Here is a 14260-nt window from a genome sequence, read left to right as displayed (position 1 = left end):
TGAAATAATGTTAAAATAATTTTGATCGCGGAGATCGGATTCCCAGACCTGTGTGGATCGCTGAAACTCGTTAGGCCCGCGAACCGAGTATTATTTGCAGAACGAAGGAGGCACGCACGCACGCCAGCGTCCGCGGAGAATGCAAATCACTGGCTACCATAAAGGAGGGTATGATGTGTGAGGGGGGTATGATGCACTTGGTCGCTCGTAACGCGCGGCACTCGGCAGCACGCACGTGCAGGTCGGCCACGATTTACGATCCGAGAATTAGACACAATAGGAACAGGCCGGCTCGAGCGTCTAATAACCGAGTTACGGCCATACACGGCGCTCGATTAATGCCCACTGTCTCGGCGTATCGCACGAATTTGCAAGTTTCGCGTCCGAAAAGGCCTCGCTTGCCACTTATCTCGGTCCATCGTTAGGCCATTTTTCTTTCCGAAAGCCTCGAAAGCCCCTTGATTGAAGCTTCCTCTACCCGTCGGCCTCGAGCGGCCCGAGGCAAAGAGATCTTGTCGCGTCCTAGGAAGTCCTGTATCGGGAAATGGTTTTCGAAACGGTCGACGAGAGGCGAGAGAGCGACTCTCCTCGCGGCGCCCAGAAGTTGCCGAATCGACGTCCGTCGTACTCTGTTAGCGGCTGACGAGGCCGCAGGTGCTCGCGCCTTCGAATCATATTTCGTTAATTAACGTCGTAGGTCAAGGCGCAAATCGACGCGCGCGACGGCTAGAAAGCAGTCGACCCGGCCGACATTAAACGGCCACCGACAAAAACGGCGTCACCTCTAATTACAGGCCGCTGCGATTCCATCTTTGTGCGCGCGCTACTTTTGCGAAATCGGACGTGGCACGTCGAACGTTCGGTAAACGGCTGCCCTTGACCGACACCGAAATTCCAGGTTCCCCAGGTATGTATCTCTGTTCCTCGAGTTTCGACGATCTGCTCCGGCTCCTTTCTACTTACCGTTCGAATGCCGCGAACCGCGAAGAGGATCGCCGCGGGAGGCGAGGGCATCGGATCTCTCGCCGGAGCTCGGATTAGAATGGGATTAGCGGTGCGGAGCTTTTGTCTCGGCAGGAAATCTCGTCGGTGAATCATCGCTTCACCTGGCCGCTATTAATACTGCCGTCTATTTATAGGATGAAAAGAAAACCGACGTTCTTGGAAAACGTGGTTTCCCCGTGTATGGGAAATACTCGGGTCTCCGAGCGGCGCGCGAATTCCGCGCGCTGGCCGGGAGAGCGACTCGTTTCACGCGATCGGTTCTTGTACGAGTGAGACGAATCAAATGGGTATAGTCGATTGTGATCTGCGGCATTTATTTCGCACGTTATTCAAATTAATACAGTATGACAGATGTATTTACAGAAGTACTTTTTGACAGCCATACATGCGCGATGTTTTCTGATCGTAATTAACCTCGGTATTAATAACATTACGGCGATAACGTAATAGCGATGATAATAATAATAATTATAATAATAATAGCAATAATAATAATAATGATATTAATGATAATAATAATTATAATTAACATAAGAATAATAATAATCATTGTGATATAATAATGATGATAGTTGAATAATTCGGAGAGCAAGGCGTGTACGAGTATGGAGGAGGTATTCGTCTGGATACCGTGCGCAGCCTCGATTATCCGAACCGCCGATATTTTAGGTTCACGTCTCAGACTTAGATTGTCCAATCTACGGTGGTCCACGCGCAACATTGATTTATGTATTGTACAGATCGGTCGGCGCATTTAGTTTCACACTGCAACTAAGAAATTCGTTCGGTCATCCGATACCGTACACGTTGTCCGGCTCGGTTCGGATAATCGAGGCTCCCGTGTATATTTTATATTCGACGGATCGAGGGATGTTCGGGCAGGTGTTCGGCGACACGCGCCCCCTGCGAGGCCTCTACGGACGAAATAAACGCCGCGGAATCGTAGCGCTGATTGCGAAAACTAGAATCGTACAAGTTCTGAATTAAATACGATGTCGGAAAGGACAATCGAACGGAAATAAATAACTACGAATTGGCCTCGGATCGGGGCTGCGGTGAACCGGCACACGCTCGGACAACACGCCCTCCTCTACCGTAGTAGCAAAACTATAATATATTACAGGTCTCTATGGGTTTTTTTCCTTTGATTCTCGAAGGCATTCATGGATTCACGCGACACACCACGCACACTCGCTCGTTTCCTCCCCGCTTCCCGCAAATTCGTTCGCTCGTTTGTGCGCGCACCCGCGGCACAGAACGGAACAGAAAAGAACAACAGAACGGAACAATGTAGAACAGATCTGGTTTTCCGTCGTCGCGCGGGTGGGACTCTCCTACGTGTGCGTCTCAGAAATATCAACGGACGAACGCTCGCAACAATGTTCCCGGCTAAGAAATCCCATTGGCAGTCCCTCGATCCACGAGGCTAAAAAGATCTCTACGAAGAGAAGGAAACGGCCCGAAACGAATCGCCGCGACCGTGTTTCCGAAAATTCATAAAATAATTTCGACGGTTCCGCGTGACCGCGTCACCGAGAACCGAGTCCTCCGTGCTTTAGTTCCGTCCCCTGTGCGCGTTCCCCAAAAAAACAACATGTACACGGGTAAATGGAAATTATTCGAATCGTTTCTTTCGGTTACGACGCGCGCGATCCGTCGTTTCGTTCGCGTGCTCGTTTCGCCTCCTCGAATCCCTTCTCGTTCGTCGACGGAAAAACCGATTCAAGGAGGGGAACGATGAGCAACGTGTATTGACTAGCATTCACGAAGCGCTTCCCTTCGACCTACGAAGTTGGCACTTCACAAGATGTTTTGTTATACGTTCGTCTTATCGCTTCGGCGACGCGGACGTTCGCAAAGCTAATATGTCTCTCTCTCTCTCTCTCTCTCTCTCTCATTCTCTCCTTGTATACGTACACATGTATATAGATATTAATATTTCTACGCGGAGTGAAAAAGACCGCGGCACGCGTTGTATCGTTGTTCGACGAGCGAGCAGTTGGCGCGGTTCCATAGTCGCGAGTGAGACACGTCTCCGGATATGTTTCTCATTGGCTAAATTAGTTCGATAATGAAATGGTTTGGGTTCGTCGAGAAAGAGAGATATGTTGTTCCGTGTGCGCTGCGCGCGACACATGGGTCCCAAAAGTTTCGATGTGTAGCCGATAGAACTCGCGATTTCTAATTGATCTCCCCCCGCGAGAGATACTGTCGAACCAACGAGAATTAATTGGAGACGCCTAACGCCGGTTTAGGCTCTCAATTTCGACCGACCGATCGGCGCCGCGATCTGCGCGGTTCAGAGCTAAGGCACTGTGCGCGTGCGCGCGCGCGCGAACCTGGAGCGGATTTGTTCTCTGCTCGTTCGTCGAGGCGTTCCCCTCGCGGCAGAGAAACGGGAAAAAATTAGGCACTACGGTTTACTGTGTTAAAGGCACCGAAGTCGTCGGAAGTTCGATTTCCGCGTGATCCGCTTGCGAACGAACCTTCGCAAGCAGTTTCGCCCGTGTCTAGGTCTACGGCTCGAATATATATGGCTAGTTTTTCGGCGAATCGTTTCGTCGACACCGAGTCGCGCGCGAGTTCTCTCCCCGTTGAATTTTAGTCGAGCGTTCTGCGGCCGCGCGACGATCTACTCTGGAATTCCGGACAGTGTCTGACATATGCCTGACATTTCTCTGCTTGCGCAACGAGATCGTTTGCCTGAAATTCCGAGGTACACGAGCACCGACGCGCAACGTTTCGCGAGCGACTCGGTGCATCGAGCGTCGCGACTCGCGTTCCCATTTCGTTTTCTTTCAGCTCGGACGGCCGGTCAGTCTATCGGTAATGGCAGACGACGAGCTGCCAGATTATGCGCGTCTCTCGGTCTCTATCGCGTGCTGTACCGCACCGTCGCGTCGTTCGAATCTCCGTCCAACCACGAACCGGATCTCGCCTATATGTACAACGTGGAACAACGATCTTCCATCCATTTCCCTCGCGCCTGTCTCCGCGCGAGACGAAACCGCCGGACACTCGATCGGAATATCTCTCGGCTATCTTCGAATATTTACAATCGCGCGTCGCGAACACGATCGGCACCCGCCACCCAGCCACCCACGCATACACACGCACACGTACATACAAAAAAAAAAGAAACGGACACGCACATCTATTCACGTATTTACAAGCGTTTCCCGACGTACACCGGGTACAATCGATATTACAACGAGTCGAAACGGGAGGAACGACACCTCTAGGAAGATTGGCTTTTCTCCGGAGAAACGTTTCGTCTTCCGCGTACTTTGGCACGGTCACCGCCTACTACACCGTTCCGTGGTTTCGATCGCGGGTAGCGCGTCCGATCGGTTGTAACGCGTACCATCCGACTATACACTGTACACCGTGCGAGAAGTATTATGTACAACGAGGCCTGAACCGATTCGGGACGAGTCGCGTGTCCCCGTCCGCCTGGGTCTACGACGCCCCGTGGACCTGGAACCGGCGAATCCGTGCCTGCACCGACTCGCACTGCACTTCGCTGTACCTGGTGTACCTGCCGGCTCTGACCGGCTCGCGGATCACCACCAGATTACCGCCTCGCTCGCGCAGCGCCTCCAGCCCGGTTTTCCCGTGGACCGTGGGCGGGCTGGACAGCTTCGCGATCTTCGCGTTCGACGTTTCGGACGTGAACCGGCTGAGCGCCTTGCTGACGACGCCGCTGCACTCCCTGGGCCACGCCCTCGCGTGCTGCTGCTGCTGATGGTGGTTGTGATGATGGTGATGGTGCCTCTGCTCCCACGTGTCCGAGGAGGCGTCGGTCGCCGCGAACGGGAAGCTCGCCCGACCCTGGCTCTTTCCGAACATCAGAAAATCCAGCGAGTCGTCCGAGTAGATGCTGCTCCGGTCGCTCGAGCTGTCCGTCGAGATCTCCGAGACGGTGTCGCTCCCGCTGTCGCTGCATTGCTGTTCCTCGCCCAGGATGAACACCGGCGTGCATTTGAAGACCTCGCCGGCCGGCATCGTGTGCGTCGCCGTCGCTCTCCTTTGCGTGACCACGGTGGTGGTCACGGTGGCGGCGTTGCTCGCGACGCTCGTCCGCATGGACGAGGCCGGCTCGATTATCACGATCTCCGCGCCGGAAAATTTCTGCGCCAGCGAGTCCATGTTCCTCTTGAAGGTGTCCCTGCGGTCGGGGCTCAGGCCGTACCTGGTCGACTTCGTCGACAGTTTCGATTTCGTGTATAGGTTCTCCGTGTGAGACGAGACGGCTCTCGCCGCCGTCGTCATCGTCGTCGTCGTCGTCGTCGACTTCGTCTCCACGACCTGGTACACGCTCATGGTCGACGACCTCTGCTTGTCCGTCTCGTTCTTCGGCATCGAGGATATCGCGCTCGATTGCTGCTCCGTCGTTGTTCCGGTTTTCACCGGGGACTTTGTCTCCTGGGAGGACGCGGTCGTCTTCGCTGTCTCCGTAGCCGACTGATCCAAGGCCGTCGACAGAGGCGGCTGGGGATCGTCGAACGTGCTGAACCACGAGTGCTGGAGGCATTCGGTGACTGTTAGGCGTTCACTGAAATAAAGAAGATCGATCAGACCGCCGTTCGGGACTTCCGGCACCGACTGTCGGATCTCTCTCTCTCTCTCTCTCTCTCTCTCTCTCTCTCTCTCTATCTTGTCTTTGGTAACGGTAACGAGGTGGTTGCGCAACGCGGCCGAAGAGAAAGGACAGGAAACGAAACGACGCGACACACAGCGCGACGGGTTGACGTTCAAAAAATGAAAAAGCCAATTTCTGAAATTTGCTTCCGCGGACATGACGCGGGAACAACGTAAGCTGGTGTCAAGAATATCGAATGAAGCTGAGAAGTTAGAGTACGTGTCAAGAAAAGACACGGAAGCCAATGCTGTTGCATCAATATCTTCGAAGTGAAACTTTGCTGTTTAAATAAGTGACTTTGTTCGATTCTTTTCTGTAATAAATTTAGAAGTGTTTTATTTTAGTTGTTATATACAACTAAAGTATGCTTCAAAAGTTGTCGTATTTATAGCAATGGGAAAGTTATTCACACCACGTTATATTCATACAAACGAAACATCGATTTTGCTTAGTCTTTTCACGATTAGTTTTCTATATTTCTTTTAATTTGGTATATTTCCTATCTGCTCTCGAAAGAGCTCCTATATGATATATTTTATTCCTTTAACAGCAAAATAGAATTGCCTGCATGAATCGCGAGAAATGAGACTGACTAGCAAGTTTAGTCTCTCATTAATCCTTTTAATAGATAAGAAATGATAGATTGATATTTTTAAATTCCATTAATCTTTATAATTCTCTATAATTCTTCGCAATTGTCCATAACTCTCTACAATCTCTAACAATAAATAACAAAATATTAAGTATATTTAATTCAAATCATATATCAGACGAAATAAAAGAAATTGTTCCACTACAAAAATACAGTACATGGACTTGACATTAGATCTTCTGTCCTCGCACCAATTGAACAGTTATCAGAGGAAGTATTAGAAGGAAGACATGAATACTAATAAAGATCTGACAAAAGCACCGTTTCTATTATCAAATCCTCACTTATCTCATTAAAAGAAACACGTGCAGAATAAAAGGAAAAAATTAAACTGCGCTGTAGCATCGAATATTATCTGACACAGAGCTTCTAATTTCTTTAAACTCACATAGTATTAGCAACAAAGCGTCTGATAACGACAATCATCATAATTAAAAATATATTATCATCATAATTTATTTAAATACTATTTATCATCGTGAATTTCTATTCTCCAATTTTTCTTTTATTTCTCAGTTATTATATTTCGTCAATATGTGACCTATAAATTATGATTAAAAACTGAATTTATAAAGTGTAAATTATTAAGATATGAACAACGTTAAAACGTGACTATTTTGAAGGAAAATTGCTTTTTGAACTCATATAATACCAACAACGAAGCGTCTGATGACGACAATAATTAAAAATGTATTATCACCATAATTTATTTAAATATTATTTGTTATTTATGATTCTTTTCTTCTTCTCTAATTATTTTCTTATTTCCCAATTATCACATTTCACGTCAATATATAACCTATAAATCATGATAAAAAAATTGAATTTGTGAAGTGTAAAAACAATTAAGATATTAACAGCGTAAAAACGTGACTATTTCGAAGAAAAAAATGCTTTTTGATCCTCTTTTGTCTTATGTTCGTTGCACTGTGCGACGCCGAGAGGATCCAGAAGGAGCGACGGAAACGAGCGAGCGAAAAGGGAGCGAGAGCGCGATGCGGGCATACCCGCGACGATAAACCGCGCCCGCGACAAGATAAAGTCGAACGTCGGAGCTGGAAGGGCGCGATGGGGATATATTCCGGATGGGGACTTCCTTCCAGCTGTCCGACTGGTCGACGATAAGGAAATCTACGAGTTTTTCAGCGGAACTCGTTCCGCGCGTCGACGTCCCTCTTCCCGTTTCGAAGAAAGTCGTCGCGCGCTGGAATGTCGATCGTTTCGCTTCCACGTAAGCGCGCGCCCGTCGATGCAGGAAGTTGGACGGATCTCGGGTTTCGAGAGTTCCCCGTCACGAGGACGATCGAGTCGCGCAGAATTCGGTATCTGCTTGCCGAACTACGAGAAGCTCGGTCGCGAACATTATCGGAGAAGACGCTACCGAGAATTCCGACACAGTGATCCGAGGATTCGCTTTTCGTCGCTGAAATCATTTCAGCGTTTTTTCAAGGCTATACCGTAGTAGGTCATTCGTCTCGACGCCGTTGCGAATTCTAAAGTGTACTTTTAATGATAAAAAATCGGAACGAATTTAATTATTTGTTGTCTCTATCATTTTAATGAATTAAAATTTACAGAAAAAGTGGGTATCTATCTATTTTTTGTGAAACGTTTTGTTGGCAGATTATTGAGAATATGCAAAAAATCGTTGAAAATAAATCTAGCTTTTTAAAGCTAGGAAGTCGAATCGCACTTGAATATATTCGCTCGCGCAAATTTATATTTGCAACACAAATATAAATAAACTTATATTTGTCTCGACTCTTTTTACTTATATTTGCTCAAGAAATTTACTTTTCAGTACTACATTATTGATTTCCAGCTTCAATTTCAAAGGTCCAATATTTCGAATCTCGAGTCTTCAAAGGGTCTTTATTTGATAGAAAAAATTTATGTGGAAACGCGAAGTCTAAAGTTTGAGTCGGAACCATAAATTAGCCCCTGGCGGACGGACCACTGTGCGCCGCGGTTCGAATAATGCCTTCGAGGAAGCGTGTCGCGATCTACCGGGAACGTTTACGGCTACCTCGAAGCGAAAGAAGATAGGATAGGATAGGGAGCCGCGCGTAGATCTCAGAAACATTGTTGGTCGGATCGCAGGCGTTAGCGTGTTATTTAACTTCTAGGAACGAAAGCAATCCGTCGCGTTATGCGATGGACGCGGCCGCCGTTGCATCGCTGCATTCCGATGACGGTGTCCAAGACACGAACATATTCGTCGCTGCCTGCCGGTCTCTCTCCTCGTCGCGCGCGTCGAGATCGTTCGCGAAAAATACCGCATCGGGTTTTATGCTTACTTTGGATCCTTGACCATCAGCTTGCGCATCAGATCCCGCGCATCCTCCGACACGTCCTCGAACAGGTCGTCGGGAAAGTCCAGTCGACATCGGCTGATGTTGCAGAACGTTTCCTGCTTCGTGTCACCGCCGAACGGGGAGCATCCCGTTAAGAGGACGTACAGCAGCACACCGACGGACCACATGTCGGTCGCCAGGCTGATCGGCTCGTAGTTTAAGACCTCGGGAGCTGAAACGGACCGTAACGCGCGAGATTCAATACGGAGCGAATAAGATCGAGCCGAGATCGGTAGCGGATCGGTCGAGACTTTCTCGTGAGACCGTGGACATCGGTGTCCGAGCAGTATTGCTTACCAACGTAATCTGGTGTTCCCAATATCTCTCGAATGTCCGCGCCGTGGCTGATGTACCGCGAGATCCCGAAGTCGCAGAGCTTCACGTCGCACTCGGGAAAGTCGCCGGTGAGAACAAGGTTCTGGGGCTGCAAACAGCAAGCAAGAATTTATTATAGTAATGATATCAATAATAAGAATTATGGTAACTATAATAATAATGATAATAATAATTGTAATAATAACGATAATAATAATAACGATAATAGTTTATTCAACAGTTTCACGCTATTTAGTATGCAATGTAAGAGAGCATTTCCAAGTTCGTAATCGAAAAAGACAACTTATAAGAAGCTCTTACATCGTTAATGATATGTAAACGAAAATTTTACAGAACATAATATTTCTATATTTTTATATTAGAAATAATAGAAAATAGAAATATACAAATATAGTATCTTGTTAAGTTCCTTTTTACATACAAAAGGGGGCTAGCTAAAGAAGGCCACGTATAGTGCTGCAATTGTATTAAAATAAAAAGAAAAGAAAGCAACTATATTTACATATCCCTATTTTCTATTGTCTCTAATATTTAAATACACAAATTTGACGTTTTATTCAGCCTTTGTTTAAATATTGCGAAAAATGTACTAATTACTTTGGGTCTATAATTATTCCCATCACTGTATATACACGAAGATTTTCGGAATAATCAGAATTAATAAAATTGCAGCAAAATTGTGTGAACTCAACATTACACAGTAACAGTAGTCTGCAAACACGTCCATAAAATCTGACATAGTTGCGGTACGAAGTATAACAACGAACAAAAAGAGTCCGATCGTGTCTAAAACTCGTTCACGCGAGTAATCATGCGGTTGATGTAATTTTGTTGACCATACACACAGTACCATGAAATATTCCATAGAGCGGAAATTCGATAGAAACGACATGGAGGATATATTTTCTAATCTCTGACATAAGTAACGTTGATAGGTTGACCAGATAACAGAGCGGTATTCTACATGGGAGCGCGCTAACGAGCAATAAAGAATTCGCGCCGTGTTAATAATTTTTAAAATATTTATACGTCCCGTGAATGAAACCGAGCGATTCGTAGGCGATACTAATGTCTAGACTGTGGATTTTTATGCAAAATAAAAATTCTAGTTGTTAATTGCAAGGTACAGGAACTATATAATATATTAATTGCATTCTTAAACCCCTTTACAGTGTTATTTCACAGCTATGTGAATTAGCATTTGTTTATTGTTAATATATTCCTACGGCCGACGGAACATTTGTATTTATTATACGACAATCTTCGTTTTAATATTTACATATTAATAATGGTAATGTTTAATAAAAATTAATCAAATGGTGGTAAAATTTAAATTCAGTTTAAAAAATACTAATAATGTATATATTCAGCTAATTATTTTTCAAATTTTCATAACGAGTCTGACACAATATCATAATACAAGAGGTAAATGATTGTAATGAGCTGCCAGTGATACAACAGTATCATCAAATTAATTAAACGTTCGCGTTGTCACGCATTCGATCGCATTCATTTCAGTGACAAATGCTTAAAATCCTCTACTAATGACTTCATCAACCTGACTCACGAATGAGAGAGTTTCGAAGTGAAAATCACACCGAAATCTCCAATTTCATTAGCGGCGATATAATCGTCGCACAAGCGAGGCAATATAATCGAAGTCACGGGTTTATTCGAACGATTCTATCGACGCGGCCGTTTCCGCGAAGAAGACGCGCGCGCGCGCGCGCACGTATTTTTCGCCTGGGCGTTGCTTGCCCGGGGATTCCAGTTAATTAAACGCGTTTAATATGCGACGATTCCGAGACGCGTCCGTCACGTAATCGGTGCAATTAATCGCGCCGCGGGCAAACGTACACATTTTTCCCCCCGCGTCGAGAGTTTCTCAGGGCCGAGATGCGATTCCAGCCGGCTGAAAAAAAAAGAGAGAAGAAGGTCTGCAATGCGAAAACGCGGCTACACGGAATCGTCCAGGCCGCGGAGGCAATCTACACGGCCCGTCCGATCGTCGCTCTAATTAGCGGGGCAGGGCACGAGCGTGCGGAGACTCTCCCCGGCGAAAAGTTGACGCGATTATCGTCCCGTCTCGTGTTAGGATAATTATCCTAACATTTACGACGGGGAGCGTACCCCGGCCGGATTGAGACCGCGGTGGGTTTTCGATCCGCCGCGAGGAGCCGGACTTTTTCAGCACGGTCGCCTCTGCCGTTACAAGAGCGCGGTTAGAGATCGTTAAGTGTGTCTCAATGATTGCGGCCGGTGGCACTTAATTCGAGCCATCGAATAAATGGCGATTCCCTCGTTCGTTCGGCCGGGTAATCGGTACAATTAATCGCGGGGCTGGAAAGCGCACCGGTCGGAGAGCAAGGCTAACGCGTGTTCGATAAACTCTCCGCACGGCGGGTCGCGATTTTTCCAATTTGACCGGTCGTCGTCGTCGTCGTCGTCGTCGTAGCTTGCTCGAACCGATCGAGCCGCGCTGCGCCGCGCGCGTCTAGGAGGTCGCAAACCAGTCGACTAGTTTTCTTTTTTCTTTTCTTCCTGCCGCGGCGTTTTCATCGCGCGGCCGCTTCGTTTGAGGCGGCGAGCCGCGTGGCGTGACAGAGGCGTTTAAGGAAACGCTTTCCCACCCGGACCCCGACTGGTTTGCGACGTTATCCACGCGAGACATCGACGACGACCGATTCGTTTTTCCGGCTTGGAAATTTCGACGGAACGACAGGTTGCGCGAGGAGGAACAACGGCCGCGTCGCGGCGGCGGCTCGAGCGAGCAGGAGGCGTGCCGGCTCGTTCCGCTCGTGGATTCGGCTCGCGCGTTACGTTTCGTTGTACCGAGTTACGAGTCGAACGTGACCGGACTCGGTCGTAAGACGTATATCCGTCGGATAACGCGATTCAAAGGCGCTTCTAAAACCGCGGCGAGGTCAAAGTTTTGTTCGTGGCCTGCTTCGGCTTTCGAGACTCGTGCCCGCCGGCTGGCCTCGACCAGCGCGGTTCCTAACGAAACGACGCTACACCCTTTTCGGTGGCCGCCCTCCGGTTTGGTTTCGCCTCTCCCTCTTTTCAGCGCCTTTCAATATTTCACGAGAGCTCCGGACGAGACGCGAACGATCGGTCTCGCGTGTAACGACGTGCCCTGTGTCGTGAACGCGCGAGCGGAGAACACGCGGACGAGAGATCACGCGTGTGGAGACCACGCGAGAACGGACCGAGTCCCGGAAGACGTTCAACGAGGAACAAAGACATTTCCATAATTAGTCGTTACGAGGTTCCTGCGTCAGCTGCGTTTCGCGGACGTTCCTCGATCCCCGGCGAGAAAAGACGCGGCGTGGGCGTCGGGATCGATTACGCGGAGAGAATTATTACGACGCGCGCGCGATTCACCTTGGCAAATAGGATAATCGCGGGGCCGACGCTGGTTTCCTCGTCGGGCACGTAAATATTAGGTTCGTCGGAAAGTTCCATGAGGTTTTTAACGATTCTTTGAGTCAGCCTTCGAGGTTCAACATGATAATTTGTTAATACAAATGATTTTCCAGCGTTGCTTTTGATAGGCGAAACTACGATGCCAGGATGCAAGTTTTCGTGTAACGGAGATTGTTGTCAATTGAACACTGTATTTGGTCATTGTTAATATTTTATTGCTTTCTAGAGAGAGCTGAATTCTGATGCGAAGAGTCCATAGAATGAAATCTTGCAAACTGCTTTTGCAACACGCATTTTTAATTACATCCTCTTCATATACAGCGCTGGACAAAAGTATTGGGACAGCATGATTACTGCGATACAAATGCTTGTAACTATGAAAGAAATTTATGAAAAGGAATAATTTTTTGTCGCAATTACTTACATGATTTCCAAGTACATAATTAAATATTTATTACATATTTGTTTTAATGCCAAAATAATGGAGGAAATTACTACGAAAAAAGAAGGGCCAAGTATTAATTTTTAATGCACGTCCAGCATTGTACCTTACAGATCTTATACATTCGTGTCGCGTTTTTACCTGTTTTTATTCAAATAAAATAAAATAACCCTTTTTGTTTTCGAAGGGTAAATTTTGTACCCTTCAGCTTTAACATAACAAAGCGCTCGTCATGCTTTTACATGATATACCTTTAAATATACCAATTTTGTTCCATTTAAAATCCGATAAAATCCCTGTGCAACATGGGTCTATTCTTGATCTGAAATCCTGTGCCTCAAAGAGTTAAATAACTGAAATTAGTTTCAGAACGCACAGCCTCAAGAATCGTCGCCACGAACTTTCAAGCGAGCCAAATATCCAGCGTCGCTTTCGAATCGATTCGCGGGCGTCGCGCAGATTTTCGAGGGGTTAACGATCGTATGGAATCTCTCCGCGGCGGCTAGTCCTGGCGTCTCTATCGGCGGCTGAAGCTAGGAAAAGGGCAACGGGCGAGAGAAAGAGAGAGAGAGAGAGAGCCTGCTCCTGCGGCAGGGTTCGTCGGATGTCGCCGTTTAACGTGGAGCTAGCTCGCAAAAACCGCAGGAAGGACGTAAGCCATTAAATCAGGGGCTAGCCGCGTCGCTCGACAGGCTCGAAATAAGAACGTTGCTCGAGGTTAATTCTCACGATGCCGCGCATCCGACAGGTTGCGGCGTGTCTTCGCCTAGCTGGTAAAGTCTCTCGCCGCGAACACATTTTCCTGCCTGGGCAGCGGCGCTGCGACGGGCGGCCGGCGAGCGAAAAACTCTCGCAATTTCCAGGCGATGCGGATAAACGCGTCGATGACGATAATTATAAATACTTCGCGGCCCCGTCGTCCGGGGCTTCGATCCGGCCCGATTCCTTTCCATTCCGAGAGAAAGAGAGAGAGAGAGGGAGGGAGCCGGTGGAACGCGCGGCTCGCCGAGGGAAGAGACCGCGCGAAAATGGCAGCAAGTAGTTGCCGAGCCAGAGAACGCTTTTTAGCCAACGGACAACGAATTTATGAGGATCCGTCTCTCGCGTTCATTGAAACTTCCGGCGGTTGAGCAAAGGGGGAAGCGACCCTAGGGTACGCGAGCGCGAATGCGACGGTGTGTTGGTGCGTCGCTATGCGGACTGCACGCGATCGTGGCTGTGAGCGTGAACGCGGGACGAGCGCGCGGCACGAATGTAATAAAGTTCGGGGGAACGAGCGAGGGAGTCTCTCTCTCTCTCTCTCTCTCTCTCGGTCGCTACTCCTCCGAGCCGGCCGATACGACGACGGGAGAGGGATTTACGCGACGCAAAAGCGTGCCTCGCTCGATTTATCTTCGAGTGGA

The 14260-nt window shown here is 47.9% G+C and overlaps 1 protein-coding gene across 1 annotated transcript in view; it reads right to left on the bottom strand.

The window, feature by feature from the left end:
- Positions 1 to 1305: 1305 nt before the first annotated feature.
- LOC144468214 (uncharacterized) overlaps positions 1306 to 14260 on the bottom strand; it is a 74258-nt gene continuing 61303 nt past the window's right edge. The window contains exons 4-6 of the mRNA XM_078177552.1: positions 8951 to 9077; positions 8597 to 8825; positions 1306 to 5560 (exon numbers count right to left, since the gene is read on the bottom strand). Coding sequence (XP_078033678.1) covers positions 4465 to 5560; positions 8597 to 8825; positions 8951 to 9077 — 1452 coding nt within the window. The 3' untranslated portion in view covers positions 1306 to 4464. The remainder of the gene's footprint in view (positions 5561 to 8596; positions 8826 to 8950; positions 9078 to 14260) is intronic.

Source organism: Augochlora pura, chromosome 3 (assembly GCF_028453695.1).
Source record: "Augochlora pura isolate Apur16 chromosome 3, APUR_v2.2.1, whole genome shotgun sequence".
Taxonomy (NCBI): domain Eukaryota; kingdom Metazoa; phylum Arthropoda; class Insecta; order Hymenoptera; family Halictidae; genus Augochlora; species Augochlora pura.
Note: the sequence above shows the minus strand (reverse complement) of the source record. Positions and strands in the feature narration are given on the sequence as shown.